Below are 17,137 nucleotides of genomic sequence, written 5' to 3' on the forward strand. Positions count from 1 at the left end.
TGAATTAAACCAAATATAGGAAAAATCTTTCATCATTTCTCTAGATCAAAACCAGTTATACTTTTAAGAGAAATGAAAAACTGCGAACAATAGTAACTTCAGAAAGTTTTTGCCAAAAAATTTGGCAAAATTTTTGCCAAAGAGAGTTTTTACTTCTATTTGTTGCTTTAGTCTTTAATTAACATTTTTTAAAACTTCCAGTTTTATAAAGCAGTAGAGCCTCCTCCTCTCCAACTTGATAAACTGTCAGAACTTGAAGAAATCAAAACAAGTAATCACAGCTAAAAATTGCCTTACCAAGTGTGAATGGAGACATTATTACTTGAAAAACATTCTGTATTTTTTCACAAGGCTTCTGGAGAATGACTTCCAGAAAACCTACACAACATTTGCAATATACAGTTCATTGCAGTAAGTTTGAAAATATTCACACTTACATTCCCGGTTCCACAACGCTGTAGCACACTTCAGGATGTGCCAAAGACCCATAAATCAGTGAGAACCCTTCCCACACCTCCTTACTGTAATATTAGCATCCTATTATATGGAATAACTTCTTGACTAGGGTATTCTTTTCTTCCTGATCTATTCAGCTCTTCCCAATTAAGCAAGAAGGTGTGGAGCCCAGGTTGCTCTTAAGTAAAAGAGGTGATCCCTGGGACGTCGATAGAGATTGGCAACACCTTTTTTTTTACACCCCTGTACCTCATTTTAGGCCCTGAAGAGCTGTTGAGGACAGCCAGCAAAGATACAGGAGCTGTGTAGGACACAGCACCTCTGCAAAACTCGGTGAGGGAAAACCTACGTGGGAATGTGTGTCCAGTGGGATATACCCAAGCCTGCAGTGAGAGAGATGGGACGCTACAGCAAAGATCAGCTCTTACTAAAGATGAGGTGAGAGCCTGAGGGAGGTGGGTCGACAGGGGTGGGCCCAAGCAGGGGGCTTCTGAGGGGATAGGGATCCTGCCTTAGGCTCGGGGATACGAGGCCTCACAAGGACACAGCGGGAGCCCTGGTTGAAGAGATGGGGCCCAGGAAGGGCTGGGGCTGTGGTGGGCCGGGTCCTACGGGGAAAAGCGGGCTTTTGGGCCGGGCCCAAGGTCGAGAGCGGCGGCCATCGCACCCTCCCGCCGGTAACCTTGACAACGGCGGCCGGGCCTGGAGGAAATCTCGCGAGACGTGGTGCTCTACCGCTCGTTCGCGCCGGAAGATCTCGCGAGAGTTGCGCGGGGGAGGAGGCGAGGGCACGGCCTGAGGTGGGAGGGGACGGCCAAGATGGCGTCGGAGGGCGAGCTGGGCAGGAAGTGGGACCGGTGTCTGGCGGACTCCGCCGTCAAGCTGGGTAAGGGCGGGGAGGGTAGGGTGGAGGGGGGAGGACCCGGGGAGGAGCGGTGGCGGCCGGCTGGCCAGGCGCTCCCGGGGCTGGGAGGGCCGCTGACCTCCCGGCCTCGCGGCGCGGCCGGGCTCGGCGGAGAAGGGCCCTGTGAGGCCTTGTGCCCCTCGCTGCTCCGGGCCTGGCCTAGGTTGGCGGCGACCTCCCCGTGCTGTGCTCGGGCGGCAGGGTGTCCTGCGGCTCCGCCCTCAGCACAGGGCAGCGCTGCCCCCGGGGGCCGGGGACCGGCGCGGCGGGAGGGAGCCGGGCGGCCCCGGGCCTGGCAAGGTGACCTTGGCCGCGGGCACAGACCCCCGCTGGACCCGCTCCCACGGCCGCCCCGGGCTCTTCTCCCAGGCCCGGCCCCGTCTTACCCGCGCTCCGGTAGCGGAGGGTCGGTTTTGATCTCTGGTTACTCCCTCCGTTGAAGATGAGAGGTTTCCGTGGGAAATTTCCCTCTGCGCCGAGGTCCGCGGCCAGCGGGAGGCCTCCTGCCCTGAATGAATGGGCCCCGGGCAGGCATAAGCGGGTCCTTCAGCGCCACGACCTTGCCCGCCTTTAGTTTCGCTATGATGACGGCTTGGTTTTCGGAATCTGTTTCTGCAGAGCTGTTCACATCACTCGGTGTACGAGGTGGGCTGTGTTTATTAAAAGCAATATACAGCGTGACATGCTGATAGCTTTGGCATGTGTTACTTAGTACAGTGTGTGCAGTTTGACATTGAGAAGCTTTCCGTCCGGTGTCCCAACCCTGCAGACAGTTGTGCCTTTTCTTTAAGTAGGGGAACAGTTCTGTTGATTTTCTTCTGTGCTTATTTGTCCTTAAAGTTAGGACTATGCGCATGCCTGCAGTGCTTCAGATTTGCCACAAACCATTCATAACATTTCATGTAGAACTGTGAGTTTTATGAGTGATCGTAATTGTGTATGTGCAGTTCAGTGCTTTTCATGTGACAGGCTGGCAAATCGACTAGAGAGAGGTTTTGGCTTTATGGAGTGTGTATACCAAAGCAAATCTTTAAATACAACGTATAGAGCAAGAAGTGAAGTACCTGAGACAAAAGGTATGCGTTCCATGTTGGTGCAGAAGTCTCTTTTAGAACCATAAATAATATCTGAGAAATGTGAATGTTTATTTCTTGTTGCTGTAGTGGCCTTATGCTTGAAAGCCGATGAGGAACTCAGGATTTTAGTTGCCTAATACTTTTCCATTAGAAAAGATGTTTAATAATTTTAAGTAAACTGAAACTTCCATTGTTTATAACAGGCCTTTGAAAAGTGTCAAGTGCTCCAGAGCAATGTTTTGCCTTATGAAATTCAGGTTTGTCTGACAAACATATCCAGATATGTTTATGTTTCCATAGCATTGGTTGCTTTATCATAAAATATTAAGTATGCCAAATTATAAACAAGAACTTGTTCCATGCTGCAGCTGTACATGTAGGAATCCTGTACATGGAAAGCCTTTCCAGGAGACTGAAAGAAGTGGGATACAGGGGTGATTACGATGCAGTGTGTCTCTTCAGCAAGCCTTTCATTTTCATTTGGTGTTTTCTTCCATCCTAAAGTGGCAACAGAAGAAAGAAAATGCATGTAGACTTTCCGCTCTAGTGCTCTAGACCAAGGATTCCCAGTGTTAGCTGTATGATGGCATTGAGTAGCGGTCTCAGTAAAACTCATGTTTTTGATTAGGTTGCCCAAAAAGGGCACATGGGCTGCAGCTCTTTAATTTTATCCTTAGCACTAAACCCAGTGCCATGGCCTCAGCCGTGTGTTTCTCTTCATGTGCGCTAGCATTTTTCTGTTTTGTGTGCTTTTACGATTGATTTAATAAGTGAACTGTCTTTGCTGGCAACCTCCTCCATGGCATTAACAACAAATGACTCGGTATTGAACTTTGGAAGTCAGAACAACCCAGAAGTTGCTTCATACTCCAGTAGTTTGTGGCTGAAGATGATGATGGCCTTTAAATGTGAAGTGAGTCGGTGGCCTAGCTATGCAAACTGATAACTGAGTGCTGATAACAAACTTTCTCAGACTATCTCCATGGAAATGATTGTTTTCTCTGCAGGGGCTTTAAAAACCTGCATGGTTGTGATGATTGTTCTTGTAATATTGCTGCAAAGTTTGCTGGAGTTTCCAATAAACTGTCAAGGGCAGTTGTTATACTGGAAAGAAAGAATGAAAATAAACTTTTTTTACTTGAGAATGTCGTTGCTTGTTACGTGGGTTATAGTTTACCAAATCCTCACTTTGTCAGACTTTTCCTTTGGTGGCCACAGTTTCCTTCCCGTACATTCCTTTACATCCTTCCTGAGTGCTATTGCAAGAAAGACCTTTCCAGCCAATGGCTGGGGAAAACAAACATTGTGATTAGCCCTGTGTTTTCCCATCCCAGACCCTGTAAATAAAGGAAAGCACTGCATTTCTGAAGCCTTGCACTTCCAGTTTTCCAGTGTGTGTGAGAACTGTAGAGACAGATAACTCCTCTGGATTAATTTGAGGGCTGGAGGGATGTGGGAAACAAAAGAGAGTGAGAAAGGGAGGTAGCAGCTATCAGGATGACTTTATTAGCAATAGTATGTTTTTAAATAATAGCTGGGGGCTATGCAGCCTGTCCTATCGTGTATTAGTCTGTCAGGCTTTCCGCTACAGTTGCGTAAGCCAGCGTATTCGTAGTTGGTTGTGTTGTTTGGAGTTTTAGTTGGACATCAAGCTCCTGGAAGAAACTTGATCTCCTGCCACTAAAATGTCCAAAATACTTATTTATCTTATGTTAGAACTTTTGAAATGCTGTATTATGTTTTAGACCCCTTGGTCACTACCTGGGTGCATCTTGTAATTTAATATTAAAACTCTTTCCTCTTAGTTCAAAACAGAGTATGTTGTCAGGCGTTGTTAAGACAGTATTTCATTTCAAAGAGTTAAGTACTGTAAACCTCTGTGTGCCTGCACAAACCATCGAAACATTGTTAAGTGGAGTTTTATGTGCTCACCTCCTTTTTACTAGGACTGACGCTTATTTGTTTTGCTAATGATGAGGATGGGTCTAGGTGTTTTTGTTCCCCTTCCCTTTCTAAATCTAGCTGTAACCACAGTGTTTTGTGTGTAGTGGGCTGGGTTGTGCTTTCTTGGCCGAGCAGGTGGTTTCTCTGATGGGTGATCCAGATCATGCTGGCTCTGGCTTCGCACCGTTCTCGAGCCTTTTCACCCATGCAGTCATTTAAATAATTTAACTTTCTGTTCCGTCTTTCTTCCTGATACTGATTTTTCTCACCCATCAGAAAAGTTGCTTGTTTTGTGTAGGGGGAAGGAGAATCAAACTACTTCTGCTTTCTTTTTCTTCCCAGCTTGCAAAGCTTTATAAACTCCTGTGTCCTCTCCAGCCTTCACAACCATTTCTTCCTTTTTATCAATAGAGGTCTGCAGAGAAGAGATGGGGAAGTAAATAGTGTTGTGGTCTTCTTCCATCCTACCAGCTTCAAACCCTGTTTAAAGGGTTTGCTTGTTTGTTTAACTGATTGATAGTTCATGCCTCTTTATTTGGAAAGATGATTACTCATGAAGGACTGACAGAGTTGGTTTTTTTTTTTCTCTGCAAGGCTATAATTTTGGACAAATTATTATTATATGCTGTTTCCAGGGAACGGGGAGGCAATAAAGAGTATGTGTGTAAGGGGAGGGAGATTTGTGTGCCTGTGTGTCTTCGTTTGTTTTGAAGCTGTTGTAGTTTTAAATGAGTTGAACACTGTAATTTACCTGATGCTGAAAGGTAATCCTAGGAAAGCTGTTTACTTCTTGGCTTGTGTGTTAAGTTGCTGTGCTGAAGGGTTTTATTGGTTTTGGTTTTTTTGTGTGTGTGGTGTGGGTTTGGTTTTTTTTTTTGTTTTTGGTTTTTTTTTTTCAGGAGACAAATATTTTGATGTATGTCTGTGTCTGACCAAAATTCAGCCTGGAAGCTTGTAGATAACCCAGTGTACTAATGTTCATTTTCCTCTAATCCTCTGTTTTGACATCTGAAAATAAAATGCTTCTAATTTCCATTTAATAGGATTTTTTTTAAGAGAAAAGGGCACTTTCACTTCTCCTGCAACTGTTACATGGTTTCTTCTGGCTTGCATCATCCGGCCTGCTTGAATAGTGTTTTCTGTTAATGGCAAGGGTGAAATTGTATTGTTTGTGTCATTCCACAGATTGGATCTTTCAGAAAGAATCATTGTATGGATTGCAATGTCAGTATTTTTAAATAACCCTTCACATGGTTATGAATAGGATAAAGTTAGTCTATATAATGATAAAACTTGATTATACTTTCTGAAAACTGGATTAGACTTCCTCTAAATATACAAGAATCCTGAAATTCCTGTTTTGAAGTGGTTTTTTGCTTGGCAATTGTAATGTGGCCATCCAGTCTTTGCTACCAGGTCAAAAGACTTGTTCTTCACTTGGGATTTTTTTTTTTAATACTGGAGAACACGAATATTATGTGAGCACACAACTGCATTGTTATGCAAGCCTTGTTTGTAACCCCAACTTATTTTCCTTTGTCATACGGGAGAAGATCCAATTCTACTAGTTGTATCTTGTAGCAGACCAAGTAGTGTAAATATTAACTGCTTATGGCTTAGGCTGTGCAGGGAGACAATACAGCCAACGAAAAAATGTTTTATTTGGAAGAGGTGGACAAATGCTGTTCCGAGAATAGGCTTTTAGTCAAAAATCTAACAGCAATATTTAGTTAAGTTGTTAGCAGAGTTCTGAATACAATGACCGTCTACAAATTAAGGGGCTTCTTTTGGAAGAAAAAGACAGAAAGATCTTTAGGAATACAGGTCTCTCTCCTCCGAACTGCGTTGTGTCCTGCTGTTCCTCTTGGCTGGCCACCTGACCTAGTCAGGAAACCCTGCCCTGCCTAGGTGCGCCCGATCAGCTTGCTAACCGAAGCTGTGAGCGACGCTGGGGGGAAGCCGCACTCGACCCTTGCTCCAGCCTGCTCTTGGCAATACTTCTGGTGTGCAAGAAAACCTGAAAGAAGAGCTGCGACATCCGTCTGATAGTGCAGCCATTTAAAACCCCAGACTATGTAAGATCTCCTCTGCTGGAAATGAATCCAAATGCACTGACTTCCTTGTCCTCTGCATTAGTGCATTGGTAAGATGCTTGCTGTGCCTTCTTTGGGAGGTGGCACATAGTGACACTGTCCAGGGGAAGGGGACTCTAGCCAAGTGATATCCTAAACCACTTACTTGGTCCTTGAAATGTTGCAGCCATAGGTGGGAACAACTCTTTGTTCTTTGTTATATCAGATTTAGTTCTCCGAGGAAAATCCTTTCGGGCTGCTGGCACGTCCTTGGTGATAATAAATTGATGGTGAGAGATTTGAGAAGGATCAGGCTTCTTTCCGTAGCATTTCTGCTAGCAAGATGCCGCCATAACGCTTCTTGCTCTAAATTGCCTCTTATTTCTTAGCTGGGCCAGTAGACGTCAGTAATGGTCAACCTACGTTGGATGGGTGTGAAGAAGCATGATTGCCAACCCTCATAGTTAGGCTTGCAAAAGCCTTAAGTGTGGATGTGTTTACTCCAGCAAAACTTCTTTTTAGCAATGCTATTGTTTTCATTAGTGGAATATTTTATTGTAGTTAGACAAGATAGAGTTTTCTGTCAGAGGGGTATTTCCCATATTATGAGTATCGTGCTGATTTCTTTATATATGTGCTTCTAAAGTGAGTGCAACCCTGATTTCGTCTAAAAGCTTGATGCAATATTGATGAGATCCTTTGTTGTGCTGTCTATTCAAAGAGCAGCTGCCACTCTTCTCCCCTTCCCCTTTTAAAAGAGGGAGGAAATGCCCTCTCATCTCACCAGTACATTCACCGGTGTGAGGATGAAAAGTTTCTGGTCTGGCTACAAGACTGTCACTGTGATTATATGGGACATCATGGGCTAACAGCGATACTTCCCGCTGCTGTGTGTCCATGTGCGAAAGTGCTGGTGTTTATCTAAGGTTGGCTTGCGGGCAGCGGTTGAACTGCAGGAGTGCTTAAGGGTAAAAGCGGCCCCTGCAAGCATGTTGGGATTTTTGTATTATAATGGTATTTGGATATTTATATTCTGTCATTCCAAGTATTCTGTGTTACTACAGTCAAATGCTAGAAGAGAACAAAACACACTCTTTTCCTGCTTCTTCCTCGAGTACTTGGTATATAGTTTCATGATGTTTTCTTCTAGTGTCCTTGCTCGTTTTTCTGTCTGCTATGTAAACAATCCACGCAACGGGGGAGATGAGAATGAAAGCTTCAAAGTTGGTGTTTGAAGAAAATCTGATTCATGCCATGAAAGACCTTGCTAAGAGTCTGCTTAAAATTAATTCTCTCTGTAAATAAGTGATTTCACGGTCTCTGATTTCTAACTGGTGCTAAGTGCTGCCCTGTAAAGGCCCTGGTGTATGAAGAAGGCTCTCCTCCCCATTTTTGCAAAACAATTATCTATGTATCTTGTCAAAGTGGGATTGGAGGGGAGCAGGACGGGACACCCTACAACAGGAGGGAGAATATAGTTTTGAGAGTTACTTGCCTTTTTTGTTTGTTTCAAAGATCTTGACTTTTCTTCAGTATTTCCTCACCTAAAGCAAATTTTAGTACTGGACTGAGCTGATGCTCATTTGAAACTTCCAGTGCATCAGGCCTGTGGATGAGATCTGCTGTTGGACCTTGAAGCTGTTGCTGTCACTGTCCCCAGAGAGAAGCTAACCGAGCTCAATACATTTTCTGGATTCTAACGGAAGCTCTCTTTCTAGTTGGGAAGGAATCTTCTCTGTTGGGACAAGTCCGTGACCTATTTTAGAGAGTCTTGTCTGTACAGAGTGGTTGCTATTTTGTTAGAACAAGAAGCCATCTTCCAGGAGCTCCTTCTCCATTTGATTTCAATCATTTAGTTCTTTTAATTGTAAAATAACAGAATCTGAAGGAGAGGAGGCTGAAGCTCTCTGTTTTGTATTTGTGTGTAAGGAATGGCTGAGGAAAATAATAGTTTTCTTTTTGTCATCAGATTAAGTAATTGAAAAACTCCCAGCTGCTATAGTGACAGCAACACCTTCACCAGATGTCAACGAGCATATTTTAATCCTTCTATTTTGAGTTTCCAGCTATTAAAGAAAAGTATACCTAGGTGTGGCAGTCTCAATAGCTGCTTCAGCCCGTAGCTACTTGGGTAGCCTAGGAGAGAACCGTGTAGTATCGCTGTTGGAGGGACTGTTGATTACATTTATAGAAAAAGCTTTTCCCAGATGTTCTTATGGGGCAGGAGCCCATCCTGAAGATTTGTGTTTCTCTCCGAGACACTTTTATGATGTCCTGTTGGGTATACGGCGCGTGCTCTTCTGTGTGTTAGATTGATTTGAGGTACTGTGACTTTTTTTTTTCTTGGAAGGTGTACAAGCCAAAAAAGTAGAATGAAAACGTTTTGGAGACTGGGCTTTCTGCCTAATACCAATTCCGTGTGGCTGTGCTGGTCTGTACGGCCGGGACGCTTACTGGGGAGCGGGAGTAAGATGTCCACAGAACTGTCCTGTCCCCTGTTGACACTGACTGTAAATGAGTTTAAGCTGAAGTGATAGATGTAGGGTGGAAGAGACTTTTTCTAGTTAAACATTTTAAACTGTCAGAGGAGGTGAAAAATGTGTTGTACTCTTTCCTGTGGCCTTTTCCTCCAAAGAGTCTGTCATGCAAGAAAAGGAGGGAAAATGTGCCCGGCGTGGATCAAGCCCTTAGCTTTTCCATGTTCGTTTGTTTTTATTGTAAGACAAACCTTTCATGTTTTATTGTTATGAAGTTAAGGCCTGGCCTAGAGGTGCTGATCTTTAGTAGAAACAGCTGCAGACTGAGTGTCCCCTGGTCAGGTGGGAGGCTCTTTGAAGCAACATGTTGCCTCTTTAAAAGGAAATTGAGCATGTGAGAACTTAAACCTGTAAAACTCATCAACAGCTCTGCCATTGTTTATCTCTGGTGTAACTTTATATAGAATTAAAATGAAACGCGTTACTTTGCTTCCAAGACAAGATGGTTTAGCTCCCCCTTGGTCCTGGAGACACAGGAAATGACCACATAACCACAAATACTTTCTAGTGGAATGAAGATGAGTGACAAACTATCGACAGGAATAGGTTCTTAACCAGATGGGCTAAGAAATTAAATGTAGCTAAAGCTTCTGGTCTTAAGTTAAAACCAATGCTTAAATGTTAAAACCAAGTAGAAAAGAGCAAATGCTGTATATGCCCTGGCTGACGTGAGGGGGCAGATCTGAGCGTTTCTTGTTGATCGGGTGTTGCGAACAGCAATGGTTTTCAGCATAGACTGTAGTCCGTTCCTCAGTCAGCAAAGGAATGAACCGAACTGCCTTTGGGATGAGGGAAGCTAAGGTGCTTTTTTGGTTTTGTTTTTCAAGTTGCCTTCTCGTACAGAAAACAAAAAACCATTAGCTGTCAGATCTCCTCCTTTACTTCTCTTGTAGCATTTTCATTACTTAAAGCGAGGCCCTAGATATCTTACGATCACCTTTTTAAACTGATCAGCCACTGTACTGCCCTTCTGGCTGGAAGAGGGTGCAGTGATAGCCTCTAAAACTGACACTGTGCATTTTCATGAAACAGAAGAATCCGTTCCCTAGAACCAGGCTTATCACTACTTCAGAAAAAAGCTTTCTTAGGAAAGACTATTCTGTCTTAACAAGTCGGTCATGCTGGACCACATCTGCTTAACAGTGGTGTTGGGTATTAGTGTGGGGGAAGACCTAGGGTTTGTTTTAGGCTTAGGCTGAATTGCAGTTGGCAGAAATAATAAATTTTTCACCTTTAAGTGTATCCTGTAGCTTCCCCCATGGCCAACAGGAAGCAGCATTGATGGCATCTGTGTGGAGCCCTTACAAAGGGGGGTGTAATGTGAGAGAGCATCTGAAGGAGGTGGAGAGAATACAAGATAATGAAGATTTCTGGATGTAGATGCAAAGAAACTGTGTTAACTATAGCTGCTTCCTTAGTGCAGGCTTTTCTTAAGACAAGAAAGTAAGCAGTTTACCACCACTCTGGTAAGAATAATGTGGGTTTGACTGGTAACATGGAAAATGTGGTGACATTAGAAACTGCCTGGGCTCTGCATCGAGATGATGCAGAATTTGTCATCCTGTAAATCATTTCTCATTGATTAGCTAAACTGTTTGGATTGGCAGAGGCGATCTTTTCTTGGACAGGAAGCGTAGGACCAGTATCACTCACTGCATGACAGTCCTTCTGAACCGAACAGTTCAAACAACGCCTAGTGCTGTCTGAACGGAAAGTAATTACCTCCAGAAAGTCCTTTTCAGACCTACAGTACAACAGCCCAAAACAAAGAGGCAGCATAACTACTTATTGTAGGAAAAGACTGGCAGAGGGAGTCAGGTCAGAGGGCCAAACAGTTGTCCGTTGGATGAATTCTTGAAGATAGTAATTATCCTTAATAGCATAAACATTCTGCGAGAGCCAACACCAGCTGTATTATAGCAAAGGTACACAAGGAAGGCCCTACTTGGGGAGGGGGAGTGGAGGAATTAGCACGGATGCTGCTCTTGGTAATGCATGATGTCTCTTCCAGTCTGCATATAAATGCCGGTCAGTGACACACTATGAGTAGTTAGCTGTTTATACGAGATGCTGCAAGCAGTGTATCTCGTACTGTCTGAAATGCAGAAAAAGCCTGAAGCTCTGACCAGACATCTGAGGAACTGAGACTTTCCCTTAGCTGTGCAAATGATTAGAGTGAAAACCTGACCTTCTGCAAAATGCTCGGTTTCTAAAATGTCTGGGGGAGTTATGTCAGGACCACTTGGCAGGTGGTCAAAGTTCTTCCCTGCAATTGCCTGTCTTGTAAGCCTACTCCAAAGTTGTAATGACCTGGTAAAGTAGTTACCTCTGTCACAATTGCAAATCTGTAGTAAAATGAAAAGAGTTTTCAAAAGCAACTCTGATTTCCAGCTCTCAGTACATATGGAGAGTGAAGTCCTAACAGGAGAGTAAACATAAGGGGGGTCGCTCAGATCATCTGTTCGGTCATCTCTGTTCTAATATTTGAGAATTTTTGAATCAGTGAAAAATGTGGGGTGCTTATTTAATTTACTAGGTAGTGCAGTAAGTATTGTTTCAATAATCTGTGCCTCAGTAAGAGCTACCATTAGTGTACTTATTGCAGAAAAAAGGTTTAAAGAGCAGAAGGAAACTTAAAAAAAAAAAAAACGTACTCCTATACGCCAAGAGGGTATAGGATTCTTTGGCGTTGTTCTGGACTCAACCCACTTAGTAATGCATTCAACAGGAGCTTAAATAAGGATCACATGCTTTTAGAGATATTAAAAAAAAAAAAACAGTATGTATTTTAATTAATAAAACCTGTTATGTTAGATTTCTTGTATTGAAAGGAGAGAATTAAAACCCATAACAGGATGTGTTTGCTGCAAAATAAACCTGAAACTGCTAGGTATGTTTTTAATGAGCATATGCATGACTGGTTTTTTTTTTTTTTTCCCCTTTTTTAAACTTTTGTACTTCTGCGCTTTATCTAAAATTCTTGTCCTTAGTGGATATAATTAAAGGTAGACTTTACCCACTGAGCTCAAACTTTTCACTGTTATATTTATTGGGTCGTGAGAGGAGTTTTGCAGACTTGCCTGACTTCTTGCAAAAAAAATTATAAGCGCACCTTCCAAGGAAAGGAAAAATGACTTTAAAATATGCCAGCTGAGTTCTTTAATGGTGCTTGGATACATTTTTTTCAACTGCTGCAGTTATTTCTATATATAGTATAAGGATGTGAAAAGTCATTCATTCCTAATGTGTTTAAATATGCTCCATAATGAATGTTGTGGATGTGAAAGATAAGCAGCCTGGAGCTTTCTTTTGCAAGGTATAGGGTAACACAAAGCATCAAAGTTTTGCTGCCCTCAGGACACACATTGAAGTAGTTAAAGTAGTGAGATAAATGAAATACAATAAGATATTCATCTGCAAAATCTAAAGCTCAAGGACACAATAAGTTTTCATTTAAGTGTTTCTCATTTGCTGACAATGAGCCAAATGAATCTTAATTCCACATTGTAGATGGTGACAGAAATTCAGTAACTTTCCCTGGGATGAGAGTCTGGTTTGTTTCCTAAATCTTTCTGATAATGTTCTCGTATATGTTGGGATTCTAATCTGAATTAGCTGTTTACAGTTACTTAAGAAAAAAGAATTATTTTTTTCAGAATTTCTATTTAAGAAGATTTTTGTTTGGTGCGCTGAAGTAACATGTAGCCTGATATTCCTGAGTTGGAACAAAGAATTACTGTAAAGAACTAAATAATTTTCCATTACTTTGCATTATTTTAGTCCTCACTGACTGCATTTCTTCTTACAGGTGCTGGATTTGGATTAGGAATTGTTTTCTCAGTCATCTTCTTCAAAAGTGAGTATGCTGCAGTAATCTTGACTACCTGGTTTCCTAATTTCTGTCTATCATAGGTGCAGTTTAAAACCAAGAAATCTTTGAGGCATGTAAAACTTAATCAGCATGTTAGACCAATTCTTTCATTATTGGTCATGTCTTTTCAGTTGAAATGGAGTTACCTAAACTTTTAACTGTTGTATAACAAGGTTGTTACACGCGGCATCTCTCTAAGCTCCTACTGTGCTCAGCTCAAATTCTGGAATTGCAGGAAACCCTGAGCCAAATTACTGGAGCCATGTGTCTAGACATCAGTTTATGCCAGTCTTGCCAGGGGTTTAAAACAGATCTAAATTCTTTTTCAGTTATGCTTTGGTAACAGAATAATTTTCAGTAATATCTTGAATTTGGAGATTGCTCTCCATTAAATTCTAAATATGATGTCTTACTCACTGTTACGCTTGTTCTTCTGAAGTGGTCTGGTTTTTAGCCGATTTTAGGACTTGTAGAACTTGAAAATGCCTAATATGCATCTTCCAGTAATTTATTCTTTCTTGGTGCTTATTTAAAAATGCTATCACTGTCGTGTGAAATGAACAGCTTTTCTTGACTTTAACTTTTCCTCTCTGCTTGCCTTCCACCACAGGAAAGACATGGCCTATCGCTTTTGGGTCAGGGATGGGGTTAGGAATGGCTTATTCCAATTGTCAACATGACTTCCAGTCTCCGTATCTTCTCCATGGTAAATTTGTAAAAGTAAGTATCAGTACTAGCTACTATTACCTGGTAACCGTTTATAAGTTAGCATTAAACGGTACATCTAGACACCATTTAAATGGATATTCCTCTGCCTTTCCCAAAAGAACACTAGTAAGAGGAAACTTGTGTGGCCGAAGTGGGGGTGGTTCCCCTGCTCTCTAGAAATATTTCATGTCTGGTGTGTTTAGCAGTAAACTTACTAGACTGAATACATAGGATTAGTTTAACAGATCCTGCAGGTAGGTTTTCCCACAACCTGAAAACACAACCATAAAAATACATGTTAGAAAAATAGAACAGAATAGAAAGCTGAAGAACTAACCTAAAGGTAAGATTCTGTCTTCAGACTGTGAAAGAGATGAGCTAGGAAGAAACTGAAAGTCATGTCAGGCATGTTAGGTAGGTCTGCCTGTGGAAGTAGATCTTTGATCTTCTGTGTTTTTTTTCTTTTTTTGCAACAGGAAAACACTAATCACTTGTAAGTTTTGTGGCTTGTTTGGCTGGATAGTAATGTAATAATTAGTCTGAAGAAACTGTACACTTTAAATAGTTTTGAAGAGGATAATTTAAATGAGTTCAGTATTATCACTGAGCATGCTGGGAAATAATATTTAAAAACAGATTAATTAGCAGGAACCATTTGTGCGCTTGCAAACTGCCTACAGTGCACTAAGTCCACAAACTGACTCCATTAATATTTTCTTTATTTCCTCACATGTAAAAGTTGGAGCTGTTCTTATGGTAATTTATCATTGTGGCATCTGGAAAAAAAAAAAAGGGGTGTGCGTGCATGTTTTGGATCCACAAAGCCATATACTGCTAAAAGCATTTCACTGATATTGGTGGAGAGGCATCCATCAGGACATATTTATAGTTATTTTAGCAATTCAGAAAGTACTGAGGTACAATGTTCTGCCAGGAGCTTTTCATGGCAAGTACACAGAACGCAAAATTGCTCCTGTATCACTCATCTGCGTAATGAAGGAGGCCTGAAGGTGTTTTTAGGCTTTTTCCTGATGCATCTAGAGCTGTAAGTTGAGTCTGGGCCTCCTTAGATTTACTGGCAGATGAGCTTTTGCCAGCCTTCTGCAGCCCTACCAGACTGTTTACAAATACGATCTTCAGCTGCCTGTAAAGAAAGGGAAACTATAACGAGATTCTTGAACAACTTCTTCAAAATAAAATATTTTGGATAGCAGTATAGAGAAACTGTGACTTAGATGCAGCTGATACAACATTGCCAGCTACAGCCCAGAATCAAAAGTCTGTGCATGACTCTTCTGGCCAGATTTGTTAACATCAAAACATGTTAGCTTCCCACACCGTCCTGAGGGTATTCCTCCAATTTATGTCTCTAAAAAGAAACTGGAATGACATGTCTGTGCCTTCATGTGAATGGTAAATGCCCTGTTCACATGTTCTGAGAAAGCATTAGTCATTCAAGGATGCTTGTTACTAGGGATCTTGGGCAACAGAAAACTGACTTTCAGGTCAGCCTACTAAAGGATTTTGTTTGGATTAAGGACTAATCTGTGCTCTGGAGCAAGGGTGGTCCTTCGAAGCATGAGGTAATTGAAAGGACACTTCACAGAAGAAGCGCAGCTGCCTGCATGGCACAAGACTATACAAATAGTTTCCAGTGCACTGTCTCCAGCTATCTCTGGCACAAAAAGGCTGAACATGCTGGGAGAGGGAAGATGCGGATGAAGCCATCTAATGGTTAATGTCATTAATTCTCTCCAAAATGTCGTGTCATGGATAATGGCTCCAGGGTTATTACAACAAAATTATTTCATTCCTGTTGGTTAGGAGCATGGAAAATACTGTTGCATTATCACTCATCTGTTTTTTTTCCTAGAAAATACTGTTGTAACTAAACTCTATAAGACTTCCTTTACCAAACTGAGTTTCTGTTCAAATGCTAACTTGTCAAAATGTGAGATTCTGCAAGAAAATCATCTTTATTAAGAGAGAGAAAAATGTAACACGGATTAGCTTGAACGAAATTATTTCTAGTTTTCCGAACCTGTCAAGTTCATAGGATCACAGGGTGACTCAAGTTGGAAAGGACTTCAAGGAGGTCATCTAGTCTGACCTCAAACTGGGGTCAGCTATGAGGTCAGACCAGGTTACTTGGGGCTTTATCCAGTCTGGATTCTTGATTCTTCAGGATCAAGTTCTTAATTCTGAATCTTAAGTGAGAATGAGAGAGGACAGAGGACCTTCATGATACCAAATAATCAGGAGATTACAAAGCAACTTTGCAGCTGTTCTAGCTGAAATGTGGATCATCATGCTGCCCATCCTTTGGGTTAGTAAGTTGATCATGAAACACTAACACCAATGCAAGAGCCATGCATCTAGGCCAAGACACTACTTAAAATGCAGAAAAGTTCTAATTTGTGGTCATAAGATTCTGAGGGCTTTTTAAGTAATTTGATCAAGTGGATGTCACTGTGACTTCAGCTGAATTTAAAATCAACATCTAGCAATTACTTCAAGGCTTAAAATGGTATGGCTGAGAATTGCATGCCTAAGGTTTCTTTGCAAAATGGAAAGTATCATATTTTTCAGGTTATTTAGCCTGTGTTATTTATCACCCAAAATCCCACAACCCTGTACTTTGATTGCAATGTGGATTATATTGATGTGCAACAATACAAGAAGTTTGGCAACTGGAGCCTTTCTTCCTGCCCTTTGTGGCTTTGATTTCTATCTGATTTCTATTCAATCTGTGAATAGTTAACTTGAACAATAATGTTGGGTTTTTTTGAAGTACCCATTTTACCAGAATGGAGGCTTACATGCATGAAAACATGGCATGCTTCTGGTATGAAAATAGCTGCTTAACTTCTCCATGCTCAACTCCTCGGTCTAGCAAAGGATGAAAATGTTAGCCTACCTTCTGGAAATGTTACAAGGCTAAGTGGCTTGCTTTACATCGTGCAGCACCTTCCATGTAAGGAACCCAAATGGCTTTTTAATAATATAAGCCTTCTTGCTTTACAGGAACAGTGACTAATGACTAAGACTATCCCAGTGGGAAGGAAGGAGAAATCAATGATTATTCCTCAGGAATACTGAAGTGCCCCTGGAATAAGCCAACATTCTTCAGTAACGATCACCAGTAACTCTTTATACTCCAACAAACTGTTTCTGCACATGAAACAAAGTTCTGTTGCTTGTTTTGTATCGTGTCTGGAAAGTGCAAGGAAGAGCTCTTCTGGGAAATAAATAAAAGAAAAATGGCCTTCTCTGGTGTGTTGACTTTGTATGTGAGAGAGAGAGAGAGAGAATGGAAGGAGAGGACTTCATTTTTGAGTACCTAGCAGCTGTGACCACCTGGGTAAAAGCCACTGTGAGAGCTCTTCAGAAAAGACAGCCGCCGTATGTTCCTCTCCACTCTTGAAAGGCAACCCCCATCTAACATACAGTTCGGAGAAGCATTCCCACCTCATAAATCACCCACTAGACCCCTGCTGCTTGTGCCGGTGTTTGGAGAGGAATATAAATACTCCTATGTCCTGTTTGTACAGTTACCCTTTAAAATTGGA

The 17,137-nt window shown here is 41.9% G+C and overlaps 1 protein-coding gene across 2 annotated transcripts; it reads left to right on the top strand.

Annotated features, from left to right (window-relative positions):
- Positions 1-1,231: 1,231 nt before the first annotated feature.
- On the top strand, positions 1,232-16,837 carry MICOS10 (mitochondrial contact site and cristae organizing system subunit 10). Of its 2 annotated transcripts, none has more exons than XM_075520873.1 (4): positions 1,232-1,342; positions 12,798-12,845; positions 13,471-13,580; positions 16,593-16,837. In XM_075520873.1, exons 1-4 carry the CDS (start codon positions 1,276-1,278, stop codon positions 16,599-16,601), a joined length of 234 nt encoding a protein of 77 aa, XP_075376988.1. In that variant the 5' UTR covers positions 1,232-1,275; the 3' UTR covers positions 16,602-16,837. The 2 variants fall into 2 exon arrangements, with proteins under 2 accessions (XP_075376988.1, XP_075376987.1); XM_075520872.1 differs by lacking the exon at positions 1,232-1,342 and adding an exon at positions 1,463-2,005.
- The last annotated feature ends 300 nt before the right edge of the window (positions 16,838-17,137 follow it).

This window comes from Mycteria americana, chromosome 18 (genome assembly GCF_035582795.1).
Source record: "Mycteria americana isolate JAX WOST 10 ecotype Jacksonville Zoo and Gardens chromosome 18, USCA_MyAme_1.0, whole genome shotgun sequence".
Taxonomy (NCBI): domain Eukaryota; kingdom Metazoa; phylum Chordata; class Aves; order Ciconiiformes; family Ciconiidae; genus Mycteria; species Mycteria americana.

Bases quoted from the DNA above. Each gene is read 5' to 3' on its own strand.
- MICOS10 (XM_075520872.1), top strand. From the start codon at position 1,873: ATGAATGGGCCCCGGGCAGGCATAAGCGGGTCCTTCAGCGCCACGACC. The intron at 2,006-12,797 runs GTGGGCTGTGTT...TTCTTCTTACAG, and splicing joins CACATCACTCGGTGTACGAG to GTGCTGGATTTGGATTAGGA. The intron at 12,846-13,470 runs GTGAGTATGCTG...CTTCCACCACAG, and splicing joins CTCAGTCATCTTCTTCAAAA to GAAAGACATGGCCTATCGCT.